Source organism: Pagrus major, chromosome 4 (genome assembly GCF_040436345.1).
Source record: "Pagrus major chromosome 4, Pma_NU_1.0".
In the NCBI taxonomy this organism is placed as follows: domain Eukaryota; kingdom Metazoa; phylum Chordata; class Actinopteri; order Spariformes; family Sparidae; genus Pagrus; species Pagrus major.
In genome coordinates, this window is record NC_133218.1 from 24,726,603 (window position 1) to 24,739,489 (window position 12,887).

Here is a 12,887-nt window from a genome sequence, read left to right on the forward strand (position 1 = left end):
CCTCTAAATATAAAAACAAAATGAAGGGAGCACAAGATGATTAAATTTAAATCATCTTCTTAGCAAGTAGCAGTATAGGCCAGTATATAATGTAACGTAATCAGTAATAACAGTACACACACCCTGCCAACCAATAATGTTGGAGGTATGAAACAGGAACTAGAGGGGTTGGAGATGATTAACGCTTTAATAGCAATGCATCTACCTATTAATTCAGCTTGTTTAGTTTCCATGGTAAAAGTGGACATGAAGCTGAATTCCTGTCCTATTTCATGATTGACACGCAGGTGGAACCCACACACCTCGTATAAGAAGTCCAATTTAGCACATTAGACACTTACATTAAGAGCATCACAAAAAATGTAAAGTATAACACAGGAACAGCTGAGTAGCTGAAAGGTTGGTGATTATATCTGTGAAACATACTGCACTTTCACTGTAGCACTCGTCAAGAGCTCAAGAGTGCATTTTTACATTATCAGTGCAGGAAATGCAACGGTAAATATGCAGGGGCTGAAAAAAGAATCATATGTCCTGAAAAATTATTGCTGAAAAGCTCGTGATAAAGTGCAAATAAGGAACACTGGCGAGCTGTCACCAAGCAAATTTTAGCCCTTTTCAGAGGTGCATTTCGTCACATAAATATAACAGCAATTTAATTTATCAATTTCTCTCTCATGTGTGAGGTCCTAAGGTCCCGCGTCACTTTTACACAATCAACCAACAAAGCCTGCATAGTATGCCTCCAAATAAAGGTTTCATAATAATAAAAAGCATAATGTTCCACCTCTAAGCTCATATCTTCCAAGCTGGGTCACTCCTCATACTTTCACTGTTAATGAACTTCTGTGTGTGGGATGGGGAGGGTATAAACACTGTTACCTACGTTATTGCCTTTACAGCCGAGTGTGAGTGTCCATTTTCAAAATCCGAAGGAAAAAAGATTCAGTCAAAGCATATTTCAGCCAAAGGGGCATGATCCCGGTCTCATGTGTCCGTCTGTTAGCAAATGTTTGTGTGTAACTATTCAGTTTAGGGATACGCGATTACCTGGGGAGGTTGAGCAGGCCGCCAGGTCCCTGCAGGCTCATGAAGTTGTGTCGCAGGTTGAGATGTGTGATATCCTGACTGTAAAAGAGATATTCAGGCACCACTTCTAGACTGTAGCAGGACAGGTCCACCAGGCTGACTGTCTGAGACACCACCTACAAAGACAACACACACACACACAAAGTTAAGAAAAGAAACTCCAAGTGCTTACAGTGAGTCATAATATTATCTGTTTGCTATGTCAGCATCACATCTTCCTTATCACAACATGTAGCTCATAGCAAAACTGAAACTTGACTGTTTGCACATCCCGTCATTCCCTGAGCTGCCTGTTGCTGCAGTGCAGACACATTGCCCCATTATATTAAGACCATTAAACTATTTCCCTCCTTGTGATCCGAGGAGCATTACCACAACTCCGCAACACCTTAAGCCTTGTTGTGAACTCCAACCTTACAATACCAAACAGCACAACACCTCCAATACCCAACAGCACAAGCAGAAATGTTTAAGGACGAGGTATTAAAGTTTTTTTTTTCGTAACTTTTTGTCACGTTCACTGACTATCAGGCGCATCATCTTATGTTTCCCAGGAAGTTATAGCAACATTGTAGGTTTAAACATTGTTGGAAACATTTGGGATAGCTCTAGTACACAACTCAACAAAATATACAACAAACGTCTTGTCATTTTTGGACATTTTAATGCGGAAATGTTACATGCTATATCTTTAGGTGAGCGGGGACAATGGACAGAGCAAGCAACTATATTGGCCACAGATTACGCAAGCAGCCAGCTGCCTTGCCAAGACATTACTTCAGACAGACAATGCCCCAGTTTCCAGCTCAATGAAGTTCATCTTCCAGGGAAGCACAGTCGTCATTAATTAAGAGAGTAAGAGAGTAACTCCTTAATATGTGGCAGCTACAGTCAGACCTTAGCAAACATGTGTAAGCCTATTTAAAACTAATGCATTCCAATACAACAGACCTGCTATACATCCTGCCCTCAGGAGGGTTATGATGTTTGGTCTTTGTTGAAATTGTCTTAGAGACGCGTTGATGTCCTGCCTTTGTCTCAGTTAAAGTATCCCCTCAGGCCCATGGATTGAATGTGAGATGCACATTGTCCTCACAAGTAGCAGAAATTAAAGTGTGTGAGCATTCAGGAGCGTGTGACTGCATCTACATGTGTGATTTTGTGCTCGTTTTAGCATAGTTCAAACCTCTCTGTTACAGTAAAGTAACACAGCTTCGTCTCACATTTTTCTTGTACAAAATGCAACTGCACAGACCCTCCATCATCTCTGAGATGATTGTTTACAGGCCAGTGCAGAGCTCGTCCCGTCCGGTCTGAGGACAGTCTCCTCCATTAACTACAGGGCTGCACACTGTGCAGCAACCCAGAAAATGGGACGGCTGCTCAGCAGAGCGTGACATCACGTCACTGCTTTTAGAGATGACAAACACAAAACTGCTCACATCCCGCAAAACTACTCATCCGACAGCCATTTAAAAAAGCGCCTCCTCTTTAAAAAGAGTAATTGAGTGATGTGAGAGTGGGACGATGGACACAGATTGACAGAGAAGAATTAAAGAGAGCAAGAAAGACAAATTGAAGAGATTTGGGGGGGGGGGGGGTTTCAATGATTTTCATGGTAATTATAACACATTGTGACTGTGAAACAATGTGGTTGAGGAAGACGACATGAAGAAGAGACAGCCAAATAAAACCTCATAGCATGAATGGAAGTTCAGTGATTTTTGCCAGTTACTGGTCCTCTCAGTCCTTGATCAGTAAGTCGCCACACATTCATTCATACATGAAATCAGATCATTTCCTTTAGAGCTGAGAAACAAGGACGCTCTGCTTTTGTGTGGTTAACAAACATGTCCAACTAGCACAGCTGACCCCAGCTAAACTTATTCCATCAGCCTTCTTGGTTGCCTACTGATGTGTATCAGAGTTTAACATCATATTAACAATCCTCAAAACATGTGTATACACCACAGGTCAACAACAGACAGAATATCTGGTTGCTTATGGAATTTCCTCAGGAATATCTTGTTCCAGTCAGGCAGCACATGACTGATTAAAATCTAATGATGCCACTGACAGGAACATTAACAAGACGGTGACGTAGTTCAGCCTCCTCTGTGCAGCGCCTGACTTTTTATAAACTAAGCAGGGTGTTAGTTTTTATTCTGGTGTGATGGTTACTGAATAATGAGTTGCACAATAAATATTCTTCACTCATTTAATTTACCACACACAGACAATTTTAGCTGGTGCTTAATCAGAGCTACGTTTTTAACGCAATCACATAAAATTGTTGCTAGAAGGGGGTCGTCAACGTCATCTATGTTCTTGTGTACTGCATCTCCACCAAATTCATAGCCAGTGTCAGCAAAAAGGGAACACATGTTGCAAAAATAAAATGCAATTAATTTCCTATATTAGCTTTTTTTTTATTGCATAATTACATAAAACCATAAATAGCATATTTACACAGCAGTCATGAGCCACAGTGACTGTCATCTGGCAAACACATATTCTTGAGAATATATTAAAATGTACATTTACATCGCATCTGTGATAAATTGTATGAACTGCTTATTAGTTGTAAATCTACAGCAATATGTTTCACACATTCTTACATCCTATTACTACAAATTCTGCTGTGCTGCTCTATGATGTATCTCCACACTCCAGTGTTCAGTCCTATCCTGCAAACTCATGTTGCAATCACACATGCACTTGCTCGCTCTCTCTCTCTCTCTCTCTCTCTCTCTCTCTCTCGCTCTCTCTCTCCACACACTCTTAGGATTTATGCAATGTAGCATAAACACTGGCCCAAATCCACCAAAAACCTTCATCAGTCATCATCCCCAGTCTCCATAGAAACCTCTCATCTAAGTCTCAGCCTAAATACAGTGCACTAACAGGCCACTCTAACCCAGTAATCCATACCACCGTGGTAGAGAGAGATCCTGGACTTAGCATGAATCTGCAACTAATTGGATTTGCTTTTTTTTTATCTGTTGGCTTTCTCCTTCTATGGCTAATTGTATGCTGGCTCTGCCTCAGTGGAGGCTCTCACAGAGGCTGTTCAGCTCCAGGAAGGAGCTGCTGCGGCACAATAGCCATTAATTAGGATATTAGAGACAAAGCAGGCTGAGCAGAACAGAAACAATGGATATTTCTTTGAAGAACAGCTGTGAAGACCTGGCAAGTTTCTCTGAAATACACACAGTATATAACAAAAATGTGTTTGGTCATTGTCCATCGACTAATCCACAGCAACTTATACAACAATAACTTTACTGCTGAGGGCCTGAGAACTTAATAGAAGTGCCCTCTAATAGAAGTTAAAAAGATAAAGTATGTGAATAGAGGTATGGTGTTCAATCAAAGCCAGACACCGCTGAGAGTCTGCCTCTGTGGAGTAAATCAGACGTACTCAGACAGGCGCTTTCTGATTGGACGGCTCAACAGGCAGAAGGCAACTGTAGTCCTAACACCTAATCTCTGATTTAAGCACAAGGCCAGGGGGACTTACTGGAAACAAACAAACTGCTGCTGAGAGAAAACACACATTTTACGTCCTGCACGCACACTAGCACACACTCACACACGTCTTTTGCTTACTTTTGATGCCTGCCGATGCCATCGCTGGTAGTCCGCCAGTGTGTCAAAGTTGACAAAATATGTCTGGGCCTGTGAACCGGCTGAGCTGAACATCAGACAGTGTTGCCTCCGCTTCACCTCCTCCACCTCAATATAAAGACAGCGCATAGTTACTATGAGGAAGAGCAATCACATATGATAAATAAATAATGATTGTCATTCATACTCATTACTGTAGTCACATTGGTAAAAGAATAACTCGATTGCTCAGTCATCTCAGTTTCCTGTCTGTGGTAAACAGTAAAATCAGCTGCTGTATTGTCTTTAGTTCGAAAAGATAACTTGTATAAGCTGTCTTTTTCTACAGTTTATGTCAGCCTACTTTTAGCAAACAATTTTATATGCTTACTCATGATTTTAAGCTTACTACTTCATCTGCTTACTCGTGACTTTTAGCTAACTATTTCAACTGCTTACTTGTGACTTTTACTCATGACTTGTAGCTAACTACTTCATCTGCTTACTCATGACTTTTAGCTAACTATTTCAGTGTTTATCTGTTACTTTTGGCTAATTTTTTTAAGTGTTTAGCCATTACTTCTAGCTATTTCAACCATTTATTCATTAATTTAAACTGTTTCTACTTTTCTGCACGCTATCTTACTAGTTTTCACGCACTCTTAACACGCAGTGTTTAGGTGTTTCAGCTCAATGTGTAGAGCTACTTTTTATTCAAATTGTACAGTTTTTTTTAAAAATTAATTTAAAATTTTTCCCAAGTACCCCAAAACAACAGCACAATTACCACCTGCGTTAACATTACCCCATGTTGGGAATCACTTCTTTGGATAACACAGGCTGTGTGTACACTCTTGCGTAATCTTTTCAACTATCAGCTTTATCCAGCCGTCCAACCCAGCTATGTTGTTGTAGTGTATCCACACTCCGCCTGGAGTGTGGGATCTACCCTGGGGAAAGTGAAAGGTTAAAACCCCCATCAGGTTGTCTGACCTCTGTCTGAACACTGAACTCTCACCTTTCCTCCCACCAGGGGCAGGATGTGCATTTTCCCAGTCATGCTGTCTTTGACGGAGGCCACGATTAAACAGGTGCCGCAGAGGATGACCTGCCGCTCTGCCCACTTGTGCAGCTGTGACTTGCCCTTCCTGACACTGAATACGCCTTTGAGCAAGGTCCGCTCCTGCTGGTCTGCATTCACTGGACGCTCTGGAGGAAAAAAAGCCCACACAGAGAGGTTAGTGTACATCTAGAGACATCAATCTAAGACGCAAGAACCCCCACCCCTCCTGTGATAAACAAATTCAGCTAATTAACAGCAAATGTTCTCGGTTACACATTGAATAGAGGCTTCCAAAAAATGAAGTCACATAGATAGTCACAGGTCAGAATGATATCACCTATAGATTAGTCAGTCTCCTTCGCTCAGCACTTCCAGGAACTGATCTTCCATCAGCACTTAGGATGGACACTGCCCTATTATCTCATATACTGTACATCTGGACAGATATCACTGCACAATAATACGTTTGATATCAGAGAAAGAGGAAGAAAGGGTATCTATTAAGCTCCATTAAAGCAATAGTAGAGTTCTGCTATGACTAGACTCTACACAAGATACTTTGCTGGGGTTTGGGTTTTTTTATTTTCAAATGGACCTCTTATTAAGGATTTCATTTATTTCTCTGGCTGTATGTGTCATCTGCGGTCATGTTTATCATGTTTTGCAAATAGATTCAGAAGCAACAGAGTACAACAGTAACTTTCTTGTTTTAATGAATGTGTACATTTTGAAAAGCACTGTATGTCTGCAACTGCCATTGGGCCATCACGAAAAGAGCAGGGCCCAGAGACACCAAACCGACATCAGACAACTAGTGGCGACAAAAGCTGACTGTTGCATCACTTCACGTTGCCTGTGTCTTGGCCAAAAAGCTGTACTTGAACACACCGCAAAGACTACAGCCAACAGCAAACTGCATGAGAGGAAATACCACAACAAACATAGCACTGAGTCTTCAGTCATGTTCAGGTTTGAAATATGACAGTATCAGTCTGAAAAAGGCAGATGTGGGCTGAGATTGGCTCTCAGGTTATAAAGCTTCTCGATTAATCTTTTGCAATTAAGGATAAAAGCTCTTCTTCCTCTTAAAGTCATAAAAAATTCCTCCTCCCTCTCTCAACAGATCAGACTTGACATCAAAATGCCAGTCAACACATCAGAGGAATGTGAACAGCAGGTAAATTGTCAAGGTGTCCTGTGAATATTGTATGAATATGTATCTATTCCTCTCTCTCCCTCCTCACTCACTCTCTCTCTCTCTTCTGCTGCCCTAGCCTAGCATAAGCATCAGTCACATTGATGAATGAGTCAGGGTTTTGTCACATTAAACTTCACTCTTTTCAATTAAATTATGCCAACTTGCACAGCAGGCAGCCTTAGCTGGCCATTGCTGAAGGACACATCAGACAGTGCTGCTGTCTCTGCCAGGCTTCAAGTACACTCAGGTTAATGGCGGGTCAAATAAGCAGAGAGGAGACACTGCCTCAGCCTCTTGTCCTCTGTTGTTAAATTTTCCTCAAACCAACTTATGCTGCCTCCCACTCAGAGGCTCTCGTTGGCAATCTGCTCCCTCTCCCTCGTTCTGTCTGACTCGCTCTTTCTCTCCACCTTCCCTTTCACTTCACAAGGGCATCCAAATGAAATGAAAGGCTGCTCATGTTTTTCTTCGCCAAGGAAACTGATAATGAACAAGCCCGAGTGCTTCTGACAACAAATTGGCTAGCTGGGAGATCAATAGTAGGGGCTGATCCTTGGGCGTCCCCTCACTCAAAGAGCAAATTAGAGACACAACCCCGCACAGGGTCAGTAGTGGGTAGTATGGACCTATGTGAAAGGGGGGAAAACACCAGGAGATGAACCACAATGCTCTTTTGGTACGGACCTTAATGTGTTTGTAACACAGGAAGTTCAAAACTGTCCCACAGTAAAAGCTGGCATTGAATGTTTGCCCAGACTCTTACTCTTCGTTGATTACTCTTTGATGAGACACTGGATTTGAATTATAATTTTGCCAATTTTATATTGCATTTAATTTAGGCAAAGCTTTTGTACGGCTGCTTTTGTTTAGAGCACATTTAACATTTGAGAAGTTTATTTAGTTTAATTAAAAAACTGTTTGAAAATGAGTTTTTATTCGTCCAAGTAAGGTATCAAAAAGTATCATTTTGATATTGGTACCAAAACTCAGGTACGACATTGGCATTATTTGATCAGCACATGGCGAGGCTAAAAGCTATTCTCATTACATACTTCATTTGAGTATTTGCAATAGTAGTCTACTGTCAACAATATCAACGGTTTAAAGAATACAGCTGACAGCTGAAAGAGTAAGTTGGAATAAATCAGATATAATATATTCATTAAAACAAGTAATTAAGCAAAAACACTCGCCCACTGCAGTACCCGCATCAATAAACTCATCATCACGCTCCCACTCTCTACAAACTGACACAGGTTGACAGGATTCTCTTACTGGCTTCACAGCATATCACCAGAAAACGAGCACACCGTCTCCACGCTCGGCTTTGTCGTGTTGTCAGAGGGCTGTATTCTTAAGAGCACCTCCTGCAGGATGCAGACACACAGTCTGGTCGTGCTTAACAATGTTCTGAACTTCTGTATTGCAAGAAAGAATTATTTAATAACCAGAAAACCAGCGAGAAGATCATAACAACTACAGCAACACAGACTGACAACTAGAGTACACTTAGTAATAGGGCAGAAATGATTACTTGATTAATTAATGAGTCGATGGGCAGAAAATTAATTGGCATTGCTTAAAAAAAGACATGAAGACATCACCTTGGGCTCTGGTAAACTGCAGTGTTTTTGTTGTTATTTTCTGACATCGTGTGGAACAAACAACTAATCAGTTAATAAGAAAAAAAACATTGGCCAATAAATCGCAAAGGAGCACTGAACGTTAGAGAGATATCATAGAAACTAAAAACTGAAATTATTTGCAGCTTCAAATGGCAGAAGCAGAACAATCTCCAGCTTGATCTTGAAGAGGCCCTTGAAAAGTGCACATTGACAGTGTGAGCGTACAGGCTTTTTGCACTTCCATACCAATACAACCACCCGTCTGAAAATCATTGGCCTATTTACGCAAATTCACACAAGTCCCTGCCATAAAGAGCAAACGTCCAGAACAAACACCCATGATATCCCTCAAGGTCTGTGGGGCTATTAGTTTCTAGGGAAACAGGTTGTTGAGAAAATCAAAGTCCAGTCTGAGTAGGTAAACCTCTGAACTGTCTCCAGAAGCCTCCGCTCCTCGCCAGCCAAATCAATCCCATCCAACTGATGACGGGTCTCCACAGAGGTTTAGTGACATAGTCGTATATGTTGTGCAACACTGTTTTCTGTTGCAGGATGTTTTTATCCACCCTATGGGAGTCTGGACTAGCAGGGCCACACAGAGGCCTCGCTGCCTCCACTCGACTAATCATCAACGTGTCAAATGGCCTCCTTGGAGACGCAGCCAAACCACAGGGATAGTGTGACAAGTGGAGATCAGAGAGTTGACTGTATGACTTCTTTTCTCTACTCTGTTCATCGTAAGTGTGGCTGTATCTTTCACTCACCAACGAAATATCCCAGTACTAAGTAATTTTGCACATCCGTTTCATGGGCCAGGTGCAAAGGAAAGGGACAAATAGAGCACGAGTTGCAAGCAAACTCCAGCACACTCTGTAGTGTAATCCAAATATCCAGAAGCTTCCAGAAGAATAAAAATGATTTAAAAGACTGAAACTTTCACTGTAGCTGCTAAGCTAAAAGCACTAGTGCATCTGAAGCGGGTTCAACCATGCATTTAGGGTCTGAATAACATCTTTTCTAATCAATTTGGGATCTCGGGAAGCTGTACAGAGACATTTTATGTTATTTCCAGTTGTTATTTTCCAAACAAGTCTTCATCTACTTTAGTTGTTTAGGTGAATGCTGCAACACTGGTTTGCTGTGAAGCTCCACAAATGTTTAGTGGTCTACGAAACTTCAACCCACTTTCCATCGACATGAGGCTGAGAGGATAATGACTCAATTTTCCTTTAAGGCTAATGGCCTCTTTGACATCAGCGCCTTCTTCTTCTCAAGAGGACATGCCACAACTGTCAATTGCGTCAGTTGAGAAAGATGTTTACAAGGATAAATTACTTATCTATTGTGTGTTAAACCTCGCAAACCTCTTAAAAAATCACCTAGGGCAGGTTGGTAAAAAGGTTATCAAATGAAGTACTATATTGGTATCAGTACTAAAGGTACTGGTATGGAGGATACCCAGCTCTTGTGAGTACTGAGAGAGAGTTTCCACCACTCTGACTCTAACTAAAGTATCTGTTCTCCTGCAAACCTCTCAAGAATAAATGAACAATGCAAAATGCTTTTATTACAAATGATTCATCACTGTAGGAGGGAGAAGGAAAATTACATTTACTTTTAAAAGCAGGTAAAGTGACAGCTCATTGTGACAACTTTCATCTCTTTTGTGTAACAGCCTTATTCTGTAGCTCCTGATCTCGGTCTGGAGGGTGTTTATACTTTTTTGAATCTGTTTTGAATCACATACTGGATGATTTCAATGCAACCGTCGAGCACTCAGTTGAACACAATACTCCCTGTATCCCAGAGCTTTTTTTGTCTTGCTCAAGATTGCATAGATTGCGTTAGCATGCAGTAGGGGGTCAGTGGAGGCGGAAGCACAGTCTGATTTGACTCAGAACAGCAAGCTCTTTTTGGCAGAAAATTCAAATTCAGCCCACCACCCAGATGCCTCCTCTTGGTGGTCCGTGTTTACCTCTATTGAAAAAAAACTCTTCCTTCAACTTTGTGCAAGAAAATAAATTCAGATCTGATCAAATATAGCAAGTCTGCGCTGTGCAGAACACAGATGGGAGACGCACAGCTGAAATCTGCTTTAAATACAGATGGCAGTGAAACAGACCATTAAAATGGTGGATATTTCTGACTTGAAAACTGACCATGAGTCTACGATGATAGACGGTCCACAGGTTTAAAATGAGAAAGAGGAAATCCTCAGAGCTCCATCACAAAAACAGCATATTACAAGGAGGGGCTGGCAGGAAACCACGGAGAGACAGCTCTCTGCAGAGCTCTGTTGCTCGGGGCAATTCTGTGGGAGCCCGGATCTGAATAGAATTAAATTTTTCTCTTAAATCTCTGACTGCTCCTCCACTTTTTGTCCCTGTGAACCAGTTCTTTCTCCAGTTATACAATAAAATGAAGAAGCAGCCTTGTGCTTGGTTATTTGCTGTGGTTTTTATGTCTCTTTATGATTATTATGACTCAGTGACAAACCACTGGCCCTCAGAGTTTTAGTTACTTCATTGTCCATGTCATCACATCTTAGGACACCCACAGTCTTCTCTTAGGTTTAATTTCCATTTCCCACTAAATCAATAACTTATTAGGTGAGTTCACACTGCTTGCAGATGACTTAATTCATCTGCTCTGACACTGACGGTGGGTCTGACGTGTGCTGTTCACGGCAGCTTCAGGCCTCTAAGCTCAGAGATGTAAGATAGAGATCACCCAGGCAGAGGTGGCTCAGGGCCCAGTGGACAAGCAGCAGAGCTTACAGCTCGGCCCTGTCTGTGCTGCAGCTGCATGGACCAACACTGGCCCTCAGGTCACTGCCGTTGTTTTCTCTAGCAGCGATTTTTTTTATTAAGTCAGCATTTAGAAATGTTTACGCCCCTGTCCATGTTTGTTTTCATCTCATCTGTGCACCACAGCAGGAGGGTCTGTGTGTGGGTGGGAAGCAGGAGGGTGGAGAAGGTTTGAGATAAGTTTCCTTGACAAATAAGAGGATGGAGGAGTTTAATAAATTACCTGCTGCATTGTACTTTGAAACACTTCAATGGCATGATAGAAAATAAGGCCATAAAACCGACAAATGAACACACCTGCAAATGTATGTAAAATAAAAGCATGTCCCCTGCGTATACAGGTAGACTACTGACTCACCCCTTGGCTGGCGGCTGGCACGTATTTTCCACAGAGCAGAGCGGAAACACAAATATAGGAAGTGGAATCTGGGGGTTAATTTAACCAACCAATGTCTACTTTTGACCCCGAGGTTAAACAATAAAGCAAATTTAGTTGCTAAGAGAAGAATTAGAAAGTATAAACTTTTGTAACAGGAATATGTTTCTTCTAAATGAAACCTATTCACCTCCATTATATTGTGGTGGTGACAGAAATCTCAGAGACAGTTATCTCAATAACTCAGTACATAAAACTAAAACTATCTGCGTGGTTAGACTCCCTTTAATCAACTTAAAAGCCTCAGGTTTATCTTACGACTACTTTCAGGTCGGTAACCAGAGATGTGGAACCTTAAAGCCGATTAAATCCAGAGCAGACACACTCAGTGCACCACATCAGGTGGTTCTGTAGCGGCTGTAGTCTTTACTGATGGACCGCAGCTTCCCTCAGCTGCTTAGTCAGATCATTACCCCTGACAACAGCTGTTAGACAAGCAAGCACCTGGGAGAAGGCTCTCAGAACAAGGCTGTTGTTGTGTGTTTCAACGATACATCACAGCCCACCTACAGCACTACTGTGGGTGGGAATGAAAAACCAGGGTTGCCTTGTGCCAGCCAAAAATTGAGGGCTACTGGTGAAGCTGTATGACTGGAGAGCTCCTGGGAAGGGGTGGGTGAACACACTGAGATAATTCAACACTACCACAACAACCTGCAAGTAATACTCCAAAACAGTCACTTCTCACCACCTCCCCAGTTCTGAGGGCAGCAAATGGACAAATCAAGTTGTGCTCTCGGCTTTGGCGGCGCGTCAACAGTGCCTGAGTACCAGTCATGCCTGGTCTCTGGTCCTCTTTTCCCATGAGTGGACAAAAGGAGGCAGGAAGTCTCTAAGGGGCCTGGCTAGACTCTGACCAATGTGGCCTGACTACTGATAGTAGCCAAGATCCGACCAGTTCTCATGTTGGCAGAGGGGCAAACAACAGTTGAGCTTCCACTGGACAGAAAAAGCACAAGGAATGAGACTGAGGCCACAGTGAGCGAAAGATCTGACAGCTAAACAAACATCAGCTGTAGCACCGAGCAGGCATAAAGAGAAGGTTGTATGGAATACAAAACCA

The 12,887-nt window shown here is 42.0% G+C and overlaps 1 protein-coding gene across 1 annotated transcript in view; it reads right to left on the minus strand.

The window, feature by feature from the left end:
* Positions 1-12,887, minus strand: part of phlpp2 (PH domain and leucine rich repeat protein phosphatase 2) — a 35,289-nt gene that overhangs the window by 14,005 nt on the left and 8,397 nt on the right. The window contains exons 3-5 of the mRNA XM_073464499.1: positions 5,714-5,904; positions 4,699-4,824; positions 1,051-1,205 (exon numbers count right to left, since the gene is read on the minus strand). Of these exons, the coding sequence (XP_073320600.1) occupies positions 1,051-1,205; positions 4,699-4,824; positions 5,714-5,904 (472 nt within the window). The remainder of the gene's footprint in view (positions 1-1,050; positions 1,206-4,698; positions 4,825-5,713; positions 5,905-12,887) is intronic.